Source organism: Peromyscus maniculatus, chromosome 6, assembly GCF_049852395.1.
Source record: "Peromyscus maniculatus bairdii isolate BWxNUB_F1_BW_parent chromosome 6, HU_Pman_BW_mat_3.1, whole genome shotgun sequence".
NCBI lineage: Eukaryota > Metazoa > Chordata > Mammalia > Rodentia > Cricetidae > Peromyscus > Peromyscus maniculatus.
This window is the reverse complement of record NC_134857.1, coordinates 85,413,749-85,434,203: the sequence shown is the minus strand read 5'-3', so window position 1 is coordinate 85,434,203 and position 20,455 is coordinate 85,413,749. Positions and strand designations below refer to the sequence as shown.

General features: G+C 44.5%; 1 protein-coding gene across 1 annotated transcript in view; it reads left to right on the top strand.

Moving 5' to 3' along the window:
* Cttnbp2nl (CTTNBP2 N-terminal like) overlaps window positions 1-20,455 on the top strand; it is a 49,287-nt gene that overhangs the window by 8,639 nt on the left and 20,193 nt on the right. Inside the window, exons 2-3 of the mRNA XM_006986400.4 lie at window positions 6,215-6,336; window positions 10,817-10,924. Of these exons, the coding sequence (XP_006986462.2) occupies window positions 10,826-10,924 (99 nt within the window). The 5' untranslated portion in view covers window positions 6,215-6,336; window positions 10,817-10,825. The remainder of the gene's footprint in view (window positions 1-6,214; window positions 6,337-10,816; window positions 10,925-20,455) is intronic.

Below are 20,455 nucleotides of genomic sequence, written 5' to 3'. Positions count from 1 at the left end.
GGTTTAACAGTGGTTTTCTTGACCACTGGAGTCAGACTTCTTCCCGTTTCTTCCACATCCTAGCTATGAGACTCTGAGCAAGTTCTTCAACCATTGTGCCTCAGCTTGGCCAATTTTAACTGGGATTGCAGTGATCATTGTTGAGGTGTGTGACATCTGTCAGCCAAGATTGTGATAATATATAGTCAAGTACTTAGAAATATCTGGCGCACATTCATTTTTAGCTCAGTAAATGCTTATCTTTTTTCATTATTTCTCATTTGAATTCTTTGAAAGTTATGCTATAGAATGCTGAGGTGGTGGTGATTAATATTTTCATCGTTCATAGTAAGCGTTTGTTTGTTTGCTTCCTTTTTTTTTTTCCTCTCTCGAGATAGGGTTTCTCTGTTCCTTTGGAGCCTGTCCTGGAATTTGCTCTGTAGACCAGGCTGGCCTCGAACTCTCACAGAACCTCTTGCCTCTGCCTTCTGAGTGCTGGGATCAAAGGTGTGTGCCACTACTATCTGGCTCATAGTAAGCCTTTTTATAGTAAGCCTTGAAGGTCTGGTGTCTTTGAATCTGCCTTAAGGGAGTACGCCAGTGTCTTAATGCTGACCTTGTGTTTTAGCATAACTGCAGAGCTCTGTCCCTAGAGACACCCTCAGTGCTAGATAAATAAATGTCTTGATTCCCCCAACACCATGGCTTCTCCCTAAGGGCATTTGTTATTCAGAAGTCTTTAGGGATAATTCAGAGGGTTCTGAAATGTACACTCTCTAAAACATTTCCCCAAACCATTCTTTTTATTGTAATGCTGTTTATTACATGGCTAGGAAAGGGGGTGAAGCTGTCTGAGAAAGGGTGCGCTATGGTATGTGCTCACAGGGTAGGAGGAAGGCATCTGGTTGTCCGATGCACTTTCAGAGTAGAAAGTCAGCCAGGCCCGGTGCCACACATCTGTAACCCCAGCATTGGGAAGCAGAGGCAGCAAGTTAGAAGACAGCCTACTCTGCATTAACAAGTTCCAGGCCAACTGGGACATAGGAAACAAACAAACAAAAAGTGCCTGGTGTATTGTTCTATTGTGTCACCGCAGACTGGTTGGTTTAAATAAAAAGAACGTGTTTTCTCACATACTGGCTAAAAGTTTAGACCACTGTTCTGATCAGGGTGCCTTCTGGCTTTGCACTTTTCCCTGATGGGTCTTTATTCTAATTTTCTTTCATAAGGATACCAGTCTTACTGGATTAAGGATTATATTGACCTTGTGTGTCTGTGTGTGTGTGTGGTTTTTTGTTTGTTTGTTTGTTTGTTTTGGTTTTTCGAGACAGGGTTTCTCTGTGTAGCTTTTCACCTTTCCTGGAACTCACTTGGTAGCCCAGGCTGGCCTCGAACTCACAGAGATCCGCCTGGCTCTGCCTCCCGAGTGCTGGGATTAAAGGCGTATGCCACCACTGCCCGGCTCTATATTGATCTTTTTTTAATTAAGATTTTTTTTTCATACAATATATTTTGATCTTATTGTTCCCCCTCCCCCAATTCCCAGAGCCTCCCCCCCCCACCTCCCTACCATGCAACTTCATGTTCATTCTCCTTTCTAAACAAAACAAAACTCTGAAAATCAAAACAAAAATAAAGCGCACACACGTACAAAAAAAAAAAAAAAGCCCATGAAGTCCATTTTGCATTGGCCAACGGCTCCTGGACTTGCCCTGGAGTATGGCTATTATAGCCAGTGACTCTCCATTAGAGAAAACTGATACACCTTTCCCCCATCAGGTATCAATGGCAAACAGCTCAAAAGGTTAGGAATGGGACCTTGTGTCCACTTCCCTTTCTTCATGCTGAAAGTTTGTCCTCTTTGAAGCTGCGCAGGTCTTGAGGGTGCTCTCATAGTCTTTCATTACTTCTCTGTCGGTCCTGTTGGATCTGGATGACTCTGCTTCTTTGGAATCATTCACCACCTCTGGCTCTTACAGTCTTTCCAGCTCCTCTTTCACACAGATCCTTGAGCCTTGCGGGGAGAGGTTTGATAGACATCTCATTTAGGACTGGGAACTCCAAAGTCTCCGTTGTGTGTTGACCTCCTTTGAACTTAGTTGCCTCTTTAGAGTCTCTGGGGCTGGGAGTTAGCTCAGTGGTAGAGCACTTGCCTGACAAGTTCAAGGTCCTGAGTTCAGTCCTCAGTACTGCCAAAAGAGAAGGCGGGGAGGGGGCATGCCTTGTGTCTTCAGATGCAGTCATGTTCTGAAATGCTAGGAATTAAGATTCAACATGACGGGCGGTGGTGGTGCATGCCTTTAATCCCAGCACTTGGGAGGCAGAGCCAGGCGGATCTCTGTGAGTTCGAGGCCAGCCTGGTCTACAAAATGAGTTCCAGGACAGCCAGGACTGTTACAGAGAAACCCTGTCTTGAAAAGAAAAAGAAAAAAAAAAAAATACAGTTCAAATGTTGTGGTGGTTAATTTAAAAAAGATTCAACATAAATTTGGGGTGAGGGCTCATATTATAGGATTGGAAATTGTCTTGTAATGTCTTCAGCTGAGAAAAGCTTGATTTAAAGTATGGTTAATTAAGTTACTATTACTTAATATTATAAGATGAAATTATATTTTGTACCTTGATTTTATGATTAGTAGTAGTAAAAAGAGACTCCCCCTAGGTATTACTGTGTGGTACAGCCAGCCCCTGCTGAGCTCCCTCTGCCTTAGTCTCCCAAATTCTGGGGTCACACTCAGGTGTGCACTCGCTTTCTTGGCTAAAAACTGTTTTTTAAAACATCAGAAAATCATTTTGTTAAAGCTTGTTGACATGGCCTCCTTTCCTGGCCGGATCCTTTAAAAAAAAAAAAAAAAAAAAAGGACAAAAGAGGGTGGGAGCATTTGGAGCACTGTCACTGTCTTTTCCCAGATGGACGGACGACTAGCCCTTCTGAACCCAGAAGTGCCGGGGTGGAGAGATTTTAACCCTTTGAGAGAGGCTAGTATGTCAGCACTTCCTCCTGAGAAGGGGCCTCTGGACTCATTTTGTAACAGTGCATCTGTGTCCGTATTTAGGCTTAGTAGCTTTAAACAGTGTTTCATGTTGTTTTTTCTTAATGTCTCATGTATATTGGTTTTCATTCATTTGGTTTGGTCTGGTTTGGTTTGGGTCTTTAGGAAAGGTCTCATATAACCAGGTAGGTCTTGAATCCACTATGCATTTATGTCCAGGCTGGCCTTGAATTTTTTATCTTCCTGCCTCCCATCTCCCAAGCGCTGGGATAAGGGGCATGCATAACCATGCCCAGGTGTATACTGGGTTTGTAGGACAATGGGTATGCACAGCCGTGCCCAGGTGTATACTGGGTTTGTAGGATAATGGGTATGCACAGCCGTGCCCAGGTGTATACTGGGTTTTTAGTACAATGGGTATGCACAGCCATGCCCAGGTATATAAACTGAATTTTTAAAAATTTGAGTTGATTTTTTTTTTTTTTTTTAGATTTTTCTATTGTTTTGTTTTTGAGGTTACCCTGTCAAGAACTAAGACTCATCTAAAATGTTGCTTGTTTTGTTTTTTTTTTAAATCCATGTTCCTTATTACTAACTACTTAGAAAGTAAACCTTCCCATGCAGCACACCCAGATACTAGGCGCAGACATTTTACCTGTGTTCCGCCCCGCCCCGCCCCGCCCCGCCCCGCCCCGCCCCGCCCCGCCCGGCCCTGCCCTATTACTTACATGGCTGTAGAAGCCGTTTGGGGTGTTTTCTTTTTCTACCACCTGGTGAAAGGGCAGCCATGCCTGTTGTCCTACAGAGTTAGTTCAGTTCCAGGGCACGGGCTTCGTGGATAAGAAGCAGGAAGCCCGGTCAGAACCAGAACCAGAACGGGAAGGTTGGGAACAGAGCGAGCAGATCACAGGCAAAATCAGCAGTTAAGGAGGTGCTGCTTGGGGGTGCGGACGAGGGGGTGTAGCCCATGAGTGCTTATACACTCCCTCCTCCCTGATACCCGTAACTCCTCTGATTGTTGTCGCATTTAGGCCAGACATGGTAGACACACCTTACTTTCACTCCTTGAAGAGTTGAGGCAAGAGAGCAAATTCAGTCAGCCTGTTTCAAAAAGAAAAAAGGGCTGCGTGCACTTGGGAGGCAGAGGCAGATAGATCTGTTGAGTTCAACACTAGCCTGCTCTGTATAATGAGTTCCAGGCCAGCCAGGGTTACGTAGTAAGACTGCCTCAGAAGACAGACAAAAGGATAAAAAGGGAAAAAAGAGGAGTTCGGTTAGTGAAGACTCACAGTCTCTTGCTGTTAGCTCTGGGGAAGTGGCAAGGGGCCTGTGACAGACGAAATGGTATGCTGAGCAAGCTTGTTTGAAATCGCGTACCGTAATGTAAAAAACGTTCATGCTTAGTCTAAGCGGGCCTATTTTTCCAGGGCATTGAAATACTTGTAACATTTTTATTGTATGTGTTTATATGTGTTTTTATTAAGAAAACTCTGAAGTTTAATACACTGTCAGCTGGCAGTGAGAATATATCCCGACAACTTGTCCACAAGTGGTTTTTCTTTCAGATTTATAGACTGTAGCATTCCTTAGACAGAGTGTCTGGGTGTAAACTCTGGGGCAGACTGGGTCTCGGAGGGTTCTACTGGAAAGAGTAAGCTGGGCATCTGGTTGGAATGATCCTGTCTTCCAGAGTCACTTAATGGATGGTGTCAGTGACAAGTAACAGCTCACTTGGAAAAGAGGAGTCGGTAGCCTGCAGTATGGCTTGGCATGCCCCAAACCTGGCAGTGATGATTCTGATAATGAGTGTGGCTTAAGAAAGCCCTTTTTGACAACCTTGGGTGTAGAATTCTGCCCGTATGCTGGCAGAGATTGCTGGGCTAGCTTACTTAGTGGTTTGCCTGCATGTTGTTGTCCTCCACTCTTGACTGTGATGGACCCACACTTCCTCTCCTAAATGGGAAGGGTCAGAGTTTTAACTGTTGACTCAGAAAATAACTTGAAATCAGCTGAATAAAGGTAAAGGCCCCTTTCCTTGTTCCCTTTTGGGCTTTCTTATTTCATTTTTTTCAGGTTTTCATACATGTATATATTGTTATGTTGAGCCTGACTGCCCGACCCCCATCCCTACCTCCGACTTCTCATCCCTACTCCCCTAACCCCCATCCCTACCCTGGATCCCCCCATTCCTACCCCCTCAACCCCCTTCCCTACTCTGGACCCTCCATCTCTATCTCCCAACCCCCCATCTCTACCCCCCGGCGCCGCATCCCTACCCCCAGTCCTCCTACCCTCCCTTTTCTTGCCCCACTCCTTTCCTGGTGCCCCCCTTTTTTCCCTTTTCAGTTTCACTTCTTTCATGTTGTGGGTGTGGGTGTGGGTGTGTGTGTGTGTGTGTGGGTGTGTGTGTGTGTGTCTTTTTTAACTATAGATTAATACTATTGGGGAACTATAAGCAAAAACATTTGTTTGTAAGTCAGCATTTAATGTGGAGACACGGTGGGAAAATAGAAGTTGGCGGTGTTTGGTCATCCTTTTAAACAGTGGAAATGGTCACAGATTTGTTTTTTGTTTTGTTTTGTTTTCAGGGCTGAGGACCGAACCCAGGGCCTTGCGCTTGCTAGGCAAGCGCTCTGCCACTGAGCTAAATCCCCAACCCCCAGATTTCTTTGGTTATCAGGAAGTGAGATGAGATGGTTCCTTATACAGATTTGGCAGTGGAACATTTTGGTTGTGATTATGTTCTGAGTGAATTGTGGCATTGTGCACGCGTCTGATGCTGGCAGACCTGTCAGCTCAGGGAGATTGAGTGTCCCAGTGCCCTTGAGAAGTCAGTCCTTGAGATGGCACTGGATGTCAGAAGAGATTTCAGGATCTCAGAGGCTGAGGCAAGAGGATCATTGAGTGTGAGGCTGCTCTAGGCTCTGTTGCAAGCCCTTGTCTTAAAAGAAAGGGGCGGGGGGTGGGGGGTCCACAGTTCCCACCCTCCCTAATGACCCTTGCAAAAGGGAAGTCAGAGCCCTAGCGCTTCATATATTATTGTTCATATTATTATATATTATTATATTGTTTATAATTATATATATATTCTTCAGCTTCAGCCGAGGGACTGGCTACACGCTTGTCGTTAACAGCCTGCCGCTGTCAGGCTTACCAGCTGTGGTCCGAGTTAACACTAATGGTGCGCACCACATTGTTCACAGTGTGGTCACAAGGACAATGAATTTCTTCTTCTTTTGCAGTGTTGGACGCTTTTCCACCATGCTGACAACGTTTTAGATACCTGTCAATTTTCTCAAACTTTCACTGAAGGAAACCTCTAAGACTTTGTACCAGAGGACTCGAGTGCAGCCACAATTACCAGGTCAGTGTCACCCCCCTCTCCACCCACAAACACACCACTGCCACACTAAATCATAATGCAGTCTGGAGGTCTCTGTAGGGCAGACAAGATTTTATTGTAAGAAGTATTATAGTGTGTATTGAGACTAGGTCTCAATGTATAGAATAGCAAAGAATTAAGTTTTAGTATTTATGAAGAAAGGTTACTAGAATATGCTGGTCTGAGTTTCACAGCCATGGCTCCTCTCCCATCTTGTATACTGTTTGTGTTGCATTAGAAACAATAAGCCAGGTGATTTGATGTGTGTTAATAAAATGTCCCAGATATTAGAATTTGTGGGTAGAAGTGATTTATAGACACAGGTAAGACTACGCTGTGTATGTGTGTTATAGGTGCATGTGTGTGACAGTACATGCTCCTGTGCATGGACGTGTAGACACCAAAGGACAGTGTGGGATGTCTTCCTCTATTGCTCTTCACCTTTTTTTTGGAGACAGGGTGTCTCACTGAACCTAGTGCTCCCTGTTTGGCTAGATTGGCTCGTCAGTGGGCTGTAGGGATCTGCTGTCTCCGCCCTCACCAGTACTGACTAGGGTTATGGTGCATGCTGCACTGGCCATGCCCCACTTCTTTATATGGGTGCTGGAGATCTGAACGTGGGTCTTTATCTTGCACAGCAAGCAATTTACCCAATGAGCTATCTTTCCAGCCCCAGGAGTATCGTTCTTCATGTCATTGATTTAAAAAAAAAAATAGGATTTTTTTTTCTTGTGTAGACTGGACTGCTTCATAATTTAAGTGACTCTGAAGATGACAGCAATTTTTTTTATGCTTTCATGGCGATGTATATTATCATAGCAGGTCAGAGACTTTGATTTGGGTACAGTCTGATTTAGCTAGGGTATTGTGTGTGTTGGAGTTTTTGTTTGTTTTGTTGTTTGGTTGGTTTTTCAAGACAAGGTTTCTCTGTGTAGCCCTGGTTGTCCTGGAACTCATTCTGTACACCTGGCTGTCCTCAAACTCAGCTCCGCCTGCGTCTGCCTCCTGAGTGCCAGGATTAAAGGTGTGTGCCACCACCGCCCAGCCTAATTTGTTCTGTTTTACCTGTTAAGAAACAGGGCAGCTAAGTATCTGGGTTCTCAAGGCCATCTAGCCGGTCCTGTCCCCAGGACTGGCAGTCTGCATTCTCAGTAGCCCACGGTGTTTCACTGGAATGACGCTGCTGCTTTTAGTCATAGTTTTGGACCTCTAAACAAAAATGTTTAAAGACTCCAAACATAGTGACGGAAAGAGAATAATACGAACAGTGATTTTTAGCGTTGTTCCTGCCATCTTGCCTTGGTGCTTAGATGGCCAGTTGATTTACTCTACTCCATTGGTATTTGTGGTGTGCCTTTCCCATGTGCCCATTATTCTGTTGAGCATCATGGGAAGAGAGAGGAAAAGCATGAAAGGATATCCTTTCTACCCCATGATCTCGGTGAGGGAAGTCAGCCGGTGTTGAATTCCTCACCATGCTTCCCCCTGCCCCCCATGATGGCCTCTGGGTGCGGTCATGACTGCAGAGGGGCAGCTTTTCCCATGCCTTCTTTTTTTTTTTTTTTTTTTAAAAAAAAAACAATTTATCTTTATTTTATATGCATTGGTGTATACATGTATGTCTGTGTGAGGGTGTCAGATCTTAGAGTTACAGACAGTTGTTAGCTGCCATGTGGGTACTGGGAATTGAACCCGGGTCCTCTAGTAGAGCAGTTGGTGCTCTTAACCACTGAGCCATAACTCCAGCCCCTCCCATGCCTTCTTTAGAGAATCAGCCGGGCAGTGGTGGCGCACGCCTTTAATCCCAGCACTCGGGAGGCAGAGCCAGGCGGATCTCTGTGAGTTCAAGGCCATCCTGGTCTACAGAGCGAGATCCAGGAAAGGCGCAGAGCTACACAGAGAAACCCTGTCTCGAAAAAAAAAAAAAAAAAAAAAGAAAAAAGAAAACGGAAGACTCGTAGTTATTAATTACTACAGCAGGGATCTGGGAGATAGCTCAGTGGTTGAGTGCTTGTTGAGTGATGGTGCACACCTTTAATCCCAACATTCAGGAGGCAGAGGCAGGTGGATCTCTGTGAGCTCAAGGTCAGCAAAAAAAAACAAACAAACAAAAAAGTGCTTGTTGCTCTTTCAAGGAACCTGAGTTCAGTTCCCAGCATCATGTAGGCCGGCTCATAACTACATGTAACTCCAGCTGCAGGGGATTTGATGCACTCTTCTGACCTTTAATGGCACCTGCACTCAGGTGCACATACATGCAGGTGTACATAAATCAAAAAATAATAATTATTCAAACAGGACCAATGAGATGGTTCATTGGATAAAATCACTTGCTGCCCAAGCCTGATGACCTAGGTTCGATCCCTGGAACCCAAACTAAAGGAGAGAATGGACTCCTGAAAGTTGTGGTCTAACCTCCACATACATGCCATGGCACACACATTGCCCTCCTCACACTCACACCTGCACAAAATAAGTAGATAAGTGATTAAATTTTTTTCTTAAAGTTATCAATTGAGCTGTGGTAGTTTATGCTTGCATTCTCAGCACTAGAGAGACTGGTCAAGGCTAGTCTAGTCTGGACTTCAGAGTGAGATCCTGTCTCAAAAAAAAAAAAAGGAAGGAAGTTAGTCCTTGAAACAGCTCTGGATGTCTTCAAGCTTTCTAAAGCCCCATCTTCTTGAAATACATCTGTGAGAGGAAGTCTCCCAGGCATTCAAATAGGAAGATGCAGACCTGGCACTGGCTGCAAAGGCCTGTGTTCTTTGTTGTGCACTGTATAGCTCATGGCAGGACTGACAGACAGCTTTATTAAGTTTATTGATGTTTTTCTAATTGGGATTATTTTCTTTTGTGTTTTGTTTTCACAGTAACTTACAGGACATAATCTTTAATGCTACTGTGGGACTCACTAGAGGTGGGAATCCACTAACTAGAAGTTAGCATTTAGAGCTGAGGTTACACTAAGGACATTTTACTATGTGGTAAAAGATTACTTTGTATAAAAAATTACATGCTAGAACATGCTCTGGTGCCACATTGAAGTACACATCTGTTCATGTTCTCCTTCACTTTAGTGTGGTGGCCCTGAAGGAGTCAGTAACTTCTTTGAGTGTCCCTCACATTTAAATTGAAGAATGAGGAATTGCTGGAGAGTATATGAACTCATCATACTGCCTTCACTCTGAAGAACAACTATGACAGTTACAGTTTAGGAATAAAAAGTAGAAGGAAAATAGTATCTGTACTCCCGTGGAAGCTACAAAATCTTGTGCATTATTCACTGGTGGGAGACCCTTCACAGGTGATGGAACCAACCACCTTCTGCCTGAGTGTGTTCAGAGACAGTAGATTGAGTTGGTGCCACACCATTTAACACATCCTTGTAGAAATGTGAACTTGTTAAACAAATTGACTAAAATGCCTCTTAGAACTGGTAAACACGGTGAGCAAAGTAGATACAAAATCCATAGAAAAACAGCACACTTCCTGTATGCCACTGACAAACGACTCAGGAAAGCAGTCCTGTTCACAGTAGCTTCAAAAGATAAGTAAAAACTAGAATGCCTAGGAATAGACCGAACCAGGAAGTAAACTATTTCTACAGGGGAAATGTTGGAGCACTGGAGAATAATTGAAGACTCTAGAAGATAGAAGGATCTTTATGTTCATGGGTCAGCAGAGTCTCAAAAAAGAAATAAACTAAGGGGCTGAGAGATGGCTCTGTATTTAAGAGCACTTGCTGCTGTTGTAGGGGACCCAAGGTTAGTTCCAAGCACCCACATCAGGTGGTTCCCAACCTCCTGTAACTCCAGCTCCAGAGGAATTCAGTGCCCTCTTCTGGCCACCTTGGGCACTGTCCTTATGCACAAACCTGTACACAGATACATAATTAAAAAGAAAACAAATCTTTTTAGAATATGAAGACAGACGAGTGCTTATTTCCATATGCTGTGGTTTTAGGTCTGCTTTACTGAAGGATGGGTAAACATTGTGATCCCTACTCCTACGCTCTCAGCAAGTATTACCTTTGCTTAAACCTTACTTCAACCAAATGAGAGATGCCTGAATGGTCTGTGTGCACTTTTCAAGTTTGACTGTCTAGAACTGGGGATCTTTGTGGTGGGATCCAGTAATTCTTTAGTGAAATGGTGCCCAGTGGAACCCAATTCTACCTCAGTTTCTAGCCGACAAAATTAGTTCCTGATCCTTTCTGAGACCCAGGTTGCAAACCAGCCTGGAAAAGGTAATGAATAATTGATCTTGGTGATGGAATCAATAATTTAGAGTGGATTTTATTTTTCTCTTCCTGCTCAGTTTATGATTAGCATCAGAAAACTTGGGTGTTGTTTTGGATTGCAGCTCCTAAGGGTATCGGACTGTACATCTGTCTTGCCTTCTTTTCCTTTGCTCCGGTCAAGCTCCCTCCTTTTCTGGAGACTGATTGTTGTCTTTGTTTAAGACTTTCAGGATGAATCTGGAAAAGCTCAGCAAGCCTGAACTCCTGACACTGTTCAGTATTCTTGAAGGAGAACTCGAAGCGAGGGACCTTGTTATAGAAGCCTTGAAGGTACGTAGAGATATTGACTGGGGAGCCTCCATTGTGAGTCACTTCTCTAGTGTATTTTTAAGTGGGTACTGGTGTAGTTCCTGACGTGGCAGTGGGACATAGTGACAGTTAGTTGCTTTAAGCACCCACCTATGTGTCAAGATTTTTAAGTCAAGGGCGGTGGCACACACCTTTGATTCCAGTGCTTGAGAGGCAGGGCATTGGGGAGTGATGAAGCTTTTCTGCCCTCAAAATAGCCCCTTTAGTCTCTGCTAGGTTTCTAAACTTTAAACCTTGTACTTTTAGTGTGTTTTGGCTGTTTTTAAGTGCTGACCCCTTTGAGAACCTGCTGAGATCTACTTCATGAGAAATATGTGTGTGTGTATGTGTGTGTGTGTGTGTGTGTGTATTCATATACCAGAGTTCAGGGTATAATGTCCAGGACATTAAGGCTTCCATAAAATGACCTATGCCACCAACACAATTAAAAATTATTTTGTTCTGCCAGATGTGGTAGTGTGGTGGTGCCCACCTCCAATCCCAGCACTCAGGAGGCAGAGGCAGTCAGATCTCTTGCATTTGAGGCCAGCCTGGTCTACAAAGTGAGTTCTAGAACAGCCAGGACTACACAGAGAAATCTTGTTTCAAAAATAAAGAAAGTTATTTTGTTACTTAATTTGTTATCTGTTATAATGCAGAGGTTGGGAGAAGTGTGTTAGTGAAGATAGATGATCTGTGGGAACCCTGTAGAGCCTTAAAAATTCCAAGCAGATGCACCTCCTTTCAAGTTGGAATTTTTTACACTTGCCCGGCGAACTTCCCCTTCCTGTCATAACACATTTAGATAAGAGACTTCTGAGTATCTGTTGAATGTAGGCCGATGATACTCCCTCCCAAAGCCACTGGGCAATAACCAAAGCAATAACCAAAGCAGGTGAAAGGTGAGCCTGCTGAAGACAGGACTCACCACAAAGTGTAGCTAAAACATCTAACCTCATCGTTTCTATAATTCTCAAGTTTAGAGTGATGCTAGTTTTTTTCTCTTGATGCTGACTAAAAGACTGACTTTACTAGTTAGATTGGCCTCAGGACGCCTTCCCACTCCTTGTCCTTACCTGATAATGAGGAGAACAGAAAAAGTCCCAAGGAAGGCTTGAGCCCATCTTAACCCTGTTAGTACCCATTGTTGCTCTGTGTTCCTCCCGCATCATCTGCCATCATCCCCTCAGAGCTGGGCGGGGTGGGAGAGAACGCCAGGAATGGGAAGAATCGGAGTGTGCTGAGGTTCGCTTTGACGGTTTCCCCGGCCCGAGAGGGCACAGAGCGGCACCTGCTGTGTGTGTCACTCACTGTTCATTCTCCCCGAAGCCTGACAGAGCCTAATGTAGATACTTGGTAAATATTTGCTGTAGTCATTTTTGTTGTTGAAGATTAACTCAGGGACATGATCAAGCCACATCCCTAGCACCAAATATTTGTTGAACAAATAAAATGACTGTGTCGTTGTGATGTGTTGCCTTAAGACTGCCACAGTACTTCAAGGCACGTGTTTGGAGTTAGGAAAAACTGTTCTCTGCTCTCTGCACAGGATGCCTTGGCTGCTTGTTGTGCATGTTTCCTAACGGTTTTTCTACATGTCTAGTTCTATGTGTTATAAGAACAGTCTGAAAAGTTGATAGGAACCAGAGAAGCAGGAGCTCTGAGCTCTAAAACGGAGTTGTTTTGGTAGCAGGTGGCATTCAGAATCGGGGCCAAGTGTTAGACTGAATCTGTGTGTGGCCTGTTGGTGATTGAACTGAGCTCAGTCTCCATCCAGTTGAGTCCGCCACAAGACAGGAGTCTCCAGACATCTACTGAGGCAGAGTTGTTCACAGCTGGGCTAGAGTCACTGTCCTCACCAAGACTCTTTGCTGCTGCTGTTTTGAGTTTACTTTTAGTTATGTGTGTAAGTATTTTGCCTTCATGTATGTATGTGCACTATGTGTGTACCTGGTGCCTGGGAACCAGAGAAGGAAACCAGGTTCCCTGAAACTGGAGTTCCGGACAGTTGTGAACCACCTTGCTCTTAACCATCTAGCCGTCTCTCCAGCCTCATATCAGAGTCTTTACATTAAAGTGAAATCCCATTTAATTTGCGGATAGTTTCTGTTTGTTTGTTAGGGTTCTGTAACAATAGCAGATGTTATTGTCTTACAGCTATTTTGCTTAACAAGTACCTGTTGGAATTTCTGAACTGACAATGATTTTCTTTTTATTATTAGTTCCAATTCCTACTCAATGAGTTCAAAGGCTTTTATCTTTTATTTTTGGGTTTGGGGGGTTTTTTGGATTTGTTTTATTTTTAATATGTGTATGTGTATAATTATAATAATAATTTGTATATGCATGAGCACATACAAACAAGTAGAAATTCTCTGGGAGGCCAGAGGCATTGGATCCCTTCCAGCTGGAGTTACAGGTTGTTGTGAGCTGCCTGAAGTAGGTTCTGGGAACCAAACTCTGGTCCTCTGCAAGGTTAACCACTGGACCATCTCTTATCTCTCCAGGCCACTTCCTCCCATCCCCACTTTTGATACAGGGTCAAACTATGTAGCCTGGTTGACCTGGACCTCCGGCCTCAAAAAGATCCTTTTGCCTCTCGAGTGCTGGGAATAAAGTTGTACTCTAGAAATGCCCAGCTTGGTCCTTCTTAAACAATTTTGATTGGTCTTTTCTGTTTGCTTTCAAAGGGGAAGGACAATCTCCTTTTCTACTTTTAAGTTTTTATTCTCTATATAAAACTGTATGGCTACCTGTTGCTTCTCAGTGAATATCAGATCATGCTGGCAGGTTTTGTTTCTACAGTTTGTAAAGATGAATCCCACTATAGAGCCGGGATGGTAAAAGCTTTATTCACTGGCTGGAATTGTTACCACGTGCTAGATTGCACTACAGCTCTTAGAGTCTCCAAGCAGTGTGCTTCTCCAGCCCGTAGAAAAGCCACCTTGCCCTTCTCTGTCACAGCCAAAGCATGTTTGGCATAAGACCAGAAGGCAGTGTTTCTATGATGTAATAACCAGTCTTCCTGTAGGTGAACTTTGGTTGTTCAAGAGGCCATTTATACTGTATTTGGTCCCAATTGAACCTTATGTAAACACGATTTTCTATTTAGAAGCATGTGTCAGGGAAAAACAATCTTCATGAAAGTCACATAAGCTTTTATTTTCCTGAATGAGAACACTATAGGAATCCCCTCAATTATAAAAGGAAAATTGCATTGCTCAGAAGCCAGGGGTGGAGTTACACAATTCAGCAGGAAAGCCCCAGTTCAGTAATTGCATGCAGATCTAGAAAGTGCCTGCTGCAGAGGAGGACAAGGGACTGCAATCAGTAGCCATTTAAAAACCTGGAAAACAGAATTGACCGCCAATCAAATTTAGAGCACATGCTTTGCTTTTTCTCTTCCGTGCTGGATGTGTTCTATACTCAGTGGCCATGTCTTCCTCTGATGCAGAGCCACACTTGGCTATATCCACATAGAATCAATCTGTCTCAAAAAACAAAACAAAACAAATACCCCGGAAAACAATAAAGGAAGACATCTTCCATCAGTCTTTAGCGCACACATGTGCACACAAGCACAAATGTTATTATGGCTCTCATCTGGTTGAATTGAGAGAGACAGACTGACTGACTGACTGGCTCTGACTGACTAGACAGGGTAGGCAGGGTATGGATCCTTTACCGATAGTTACTGTAATTACAATCTAAGCTACAAAATTCATTGGTTTAGGGCAGAATTATGTTCATAAAGCAAACAGTGCTGATGGGGTGCTGTCCTCTTTGAGGAAGATGTGAGCTTATACTTTTCAGTGGCATTTACTGTTGTTACCAGTAGTGCTTGTTTGGAATTACTCCATCCCTACCCTGATAACCAAATGTATTTCTTTTGAAACAGCTGACAAAAGTTGAGGTTAACCTTGTGGCTTGGAACAGATTGTACATTACAGTTTCCCCCCAACCACCTCCCATATTTTTGTGTTTTGAGACAGTCTTGCCATTCAGCCCAAGCTGGCCTTGAGCTCAAGATCTGTCTGTCTCTACCAGAGTGCTGCAGTCATTCATGGGTGTGTTCTGGAGACCATTTCCACAGTCACAAGGACATGTGTCCATCACCCCTAAGATCTTCTTTGTGCCCTTTTTAATCCACCCTGCCTAACCTTCCTACCGCTGCTCCTGAATGCCTGGTCTGCTTTCTGTCCCCAGATGTTAGTTACATTATGGTTTTATGGAATCATACAGATTTAGTTGTGGAAGAGTGAACTTCTTCAACGCTACGTGATTTTTTTATTGTCTGAGAGTTTTAGATATGCAGGTGATGTGTTTTGATCAAATCCACCTGATTCCCTTCCCTCCAGTCCCCCCTTTATCTGCCCCCTGCCACTTTTCCCTCTCAACTCCATGTGCTTTGTTTTCAAGCCCACTGAGTCCACATAGTGCTGCCTCTGTGTACATGGGCACAGGACTGTCTCCTGGAGCATAGGCCACATCCCTGGGGAAAACAGACTTCCCCCATGTCCCCTAACAGCCGGCAGCTGCCAAGAGCTGAGGTGGGACTTCAAGAGCCTCTCACCCATCGACTCTTGGGTTTTAGCTGGGTCTTAAGCATGCAGCCTCCGCCACTGTGGTTCATGTGTGCAACGGTGCCCTGCCATGTCTAACAATGACTGTTTCTCTGCACACATCTCCTGCTTCTGACTCTTACAGACTAGGCAGCCCCTCTTTGTCCATGCTCTCTGAGCCTGGAGGGAAGGGAGTGTGCCACAGATGTTCCACAGCTGAGCATTTCAGTCTCTTAGTCTCCGTATTAACTGCCACTTACTGCCAAAGGAGGCTTCTGTGATGATGGTAGTTGAGATGCCCAACCATAGGTACAAAGATAAGTTAGGGGGCAGCCGGTTACTGTGCATATGATTGATAGTTGATTTCTTTTATGACTGAATGATGTTCCACTGTCTGTATATATACATCATAGTTTGTTTTATCCATCCATCTTAGTATCTACATTATTTCTAGCTCTGTGTTATTATAAATAAAGCTACTATGAACATTTACGTGTGCAAGGCCTTGTGTGGACATATATATGCTTTTAGTTCTTTTGGATAAATACCTAGGAATAGAAAGATTGTATTAAATAATAGGTATATAATTACTTTTGAGAGAGAGCACAAATGTAAGTGCTGGGATTTTATTAGCTGCCATGCCAAGTATCATGTTTAATTTTTGGGAGAGACTATCCAAGTAGTTTTCCAATGTGATAAACCGTTTTATAGTCCCCATCATGTGTTACGAGTTTTAGTGGCTCCACAGCTTCTCCAGCATTTGGTACAGCCCCCTTTTTTATTTTAGCCGTTCCAATGGGTGTGTCCTAATTCACTTCAATTTCATTGTTATTATTGTATGAGACCCTATAACCCAGGCTGGCCTGGAACACACTTGTGTAGCTCATGTTGGCTTGGAACTCAGGGAAGTCCTGCCTTGGCTACAAGTTCCAGCACCCACACCAGGCTCTCGCTTCAGTTTTAATTCATTTCTTATTGATGGCAAATACTCAATGCCATTGAGTATTTAGCTGTCATCGGTAGTTTCTTCCTTAGTCTTTGAGACACTGTATAGCCCAGATTTGTCTGAAGTTTACCCTCCTCCCACCTCAACCTCCAGAGTAAAGTTGCAGGTAAGGCTGTTCCTAGAGCAGAATTCATAGCAGTGGGAGTGCTAGAAACAGCCTAGCATCTCACAGTGGGGTCTGGGCAAGAAAACTATGATGTAATCAGAGTGGATATCTTCAAACTAGTAAGGGAAATAGTCTTTGTGTGTCATGGAACCCTGTCCACAATGCAGTATGTGAAAACGTAGAACCATGAACATAGAAAAAGAAGTTGTTAACTGGTGGAAACTCCCAAGCTTCCCCATTCTCTCTTGGCTTGCTTCCGTGAAGGTGGTGGGAGTCCTGTACCACCCACCCAGGGAAGGCTGAGTCAGTGAGGGAGAAGGACCAATGGGATGCCCTGGCAGAAAGCCAAAAGAAGGAGAAAGGCCATTCATATCGATGAATGTTCAGAAACTGGGTGTTCAGAACAAGAAGCTTGTGTTCTTAAGTGATCAATACCTGACTTTTATTCATGAAAACATTGACCCTCGTCTGTAACAGCCTGCTCTTAAAAGTAATTATGTAGTGTCAGCTGTTGGCTGAACAGCTTTCTGTTACATGTCATTCATGCCGTGAAGTGTGTGAGCGGTAATTACAGGTGCCTGAAAAACAGCGACCTTTCTCATCCGGCACACACTGTCCTGGGGACTCTGGGATCTGTGTGTGGGGGCTGGGGGCTGTGCCCGGGAGGAAGGGATGGGGTTCTGCCTGTGAAGTGTCACTTCCTTCCAGAACAGTTCTCCTCTCGGGCAGCTGGGGAGGAGCGTATTGCAGTCATTCAGCCTGAAACTAAGACAGATAAAAAAGGAAGCAGCTTATTCCTGTTATTTTGACTTCCTGTCATTGTGTCTCCTGGCATGTGTTGGCCTCGTGAGTCAGGTTTAATCAGAGGTTATTTCTAGCTGCTCCTATAGAGAGAAGCAAGAAGTATGGAAGTTCTAGTTTAAAATAAAAACTGTGGTCTGGCATGTAGTGTGTTGATTCAGCCCGTTGTAGAAATAATTAGGACAGGAGAAAGCCATCTTATCTGCCTGCTGACAGTCTGTGTGGAAAGGAGACGCTTACAGAATGCATTGGGAATTGTATTAAATGGAAAACCGGGAGATGACTCTCAGCAGGTAAAGGTGCTTGCTCCCCAGTGACACAAGTCTGCTGACCTGAGTTCAAGTCTCCGAACCCATGTAAAGGTGGAAGGAATAAACCAACTCCACAAGGTTGTCCTGACCTCCACACTCACACCCATATACACAGTAATAAATAAAGAAATGTTCTTAAAAACCAAAGCTGGGAACTTTTCATAGGGGCTAAAGAGATGACTCAGGTTAAGAGTCCTTGCTGCTCTTCCAGAGGACCTGGGATAGGCTCCCCACACCAACATCAGGCAGCTCAGCAGCCGCTCATAACTCCAGCCCCAGAGGTCCAACACCCTCTTCTGGACACTTCAGGCACCCGTACAGGAGTGGCAATATGCTCATGCAGGAGCACACTTGTGCACGTGGATAGAAACATTAAAATCTTTTCTTAAAAAAGAAAGAAAAGAAAGATCTCTCCTACAACACTGATCTTTCGATGGGTAGTGGCCCACACTTTGGTCCCAGCATTTGGGAGGTTGAGGCAGGCAGATCTCTGAGTTCCAGGACAGCCCGGGCTACATAGAGAAATTCTGTCTGGAGGAGGGGGGTCCTGTTCTTCCATATGCACCCACTGTTTAACATAGCACCTTGAAACTGGAAACCAATAAAGTAAAGCTGCATAACCTGGTGCCCCTCGCTGTGGATTATTCCTGGGTGTAGGGTTCTCACTGTGCATGCCAAGCTGGCCTTGAGTCCACTGTGGAGCCCATACCCCCAGTCTGGCCTCAGCTCCTAGCAATCTCCCTGCCTCAGCCTCTCCAGGGCTGTGGTTTTAGGCATGTGCCCACATGCCTGACTTGTAATATTGTTAAGAGGGGAAAGTAAGTTATGCACTGACTTAGATCTCTTAAGACGGTGATTGGAAAGACACAGCAGGGCCTTGCAGATAGCTACGTCAGTAGGCTTTAAACATACACAAACCTAAACATTGTGGTTGCTTAGCAGTGATCCAGGAGAACTCAGGAAGACTTTCAGGAAAGATAGATGAGGTAGCCCAGGAGGAGAACTCACAGACTTTTGGAGACCAGTAGATTGGGTTGCAGTCAAGAAAAGACTTCAGTTTATGTATACAGTTAAAGTTTTAGGAGCGCTGGGATATAGAGGTGCACTACCATACCCAGTTACAGGGTGCTGGGGCTTGAGCTTGGGCACGCACTCCACCAACTGGACATCTTGCCCAGCCCCTCTCTTCCCTTTCTTCACGGCTTACTCATCACTTACTTCCTCCCTTCTCTTGGTGCTCCAGTTTCTTCCCTGACGTTACTTCCTGCCCCAGACTCAAGGGCCATTTGAACCAATTTCCGCATTCTGTTCTTTCTTAAAACAAGGCTCTTGGCAACTGTCTTCGCCCTGGGCCACCTGCTGTCCTCCGTCTCCTCTGGTGCACTCGGGTATCTCAGTGCCATTTGCACGCTCGGGTATCTCAGTGCCATTTGCACGCCCGGGTATCTCAGTGCCATTTGCACACCCGGGTATCTCAGTGCCATTTGCACACTAGGGTATCTCAGTGCCATTTGCACACGAGTATTTCCGTGTCGTTTGCACACTCGGGTATTTCAATATCATTTGTACTCTGTCTCCCGACTCCTGCATCTCTCATTACTTTTTACATCTATTGCTTGACTTAAATTTCACCTGCTGAAAGTATACGTACCTTCTAATGTCCCCTCTCTGTGCTGAGGATTGGACCCAGAACCTAGCTAATATGTGAGGCAAACACTCTACCCCTGAACCTCCATCTCCTAATGGCTTCTAATTAGATTACCTGAGTACCTCACTTTTGGTGCTGGTGGTTTCTTGAGATAGGGTGTTGCTGTGTGTAGCTGGCAGGCATCAGACGCAGCAGACCACCTCTCTCCGCTTCCCAATTCCTAAGGCTATAGGCCATTTATGTATGTGGGTGTTTTGCTGAGTATATGTCGTGTGCATTCCTAGTGCTGGTGTAGGCCAGAAGAGAGCACTGGATTCCCCTGGAACTGGAGTTACGGACAGTTGTGTATAGCAGGAATCTTAAAAGGTCTTATTAATGAATTCAAACCTGGAGCCAGGTATTGGGGTGAATGCTGCAAGATCAGAGAAGCAGAGCAAGCCACAGCTTCCTCGCCTCGCCAGTTCCTCAGCTGATCCTGTTTCCTCAGACTGGAAGCCTCTGTGTCCTCATCCAAAATGGATCTCAGCTGAACTGCTGCTCAAAGCCTAAAAGCTTAACCAGCTCTAGTTCCTGGTCCTCATGCCTTATATACCTTTCTGCTTTCTGCCATCACTTCCTGGGATCTGTCTCCCAAGTGATAGGATTAAAGGCGTGTGCCACCATTTTCTGGCCTCTATATCTAGTGGCAGTTCTGTTCTCTGGCCCCAGATAAGTTTATTAGGATGCACAATGTATTGGGGAACACAGTACCACCACAGTTGTGAGCCACCATATGGGACTGGGAAGAGCAGCCAGTGCTTAACCACTGAGCCATCTCTCCAGCCTTTTTAAACTTCTCTTTCACTGGTGTCGTTGACAGTCTTGTCTTAATCCTGCTCAGCCCCGAGTCGTTTTTTTCTTCTACATTCTTCTTAAATGTTTAAAATTATTTTCTGCGATTTCCATGGTATGTGTTCAGAATCTGCTGTAGAACATTTCATGACTACATTGTAATAGTGGTGTGTTTTGCCCTTTAGACTTTCTGAGGGTGGTTTTGTTTTATTTTGATGGTTGGTTGTGTTTGAGGGAGGGGTTGTTCG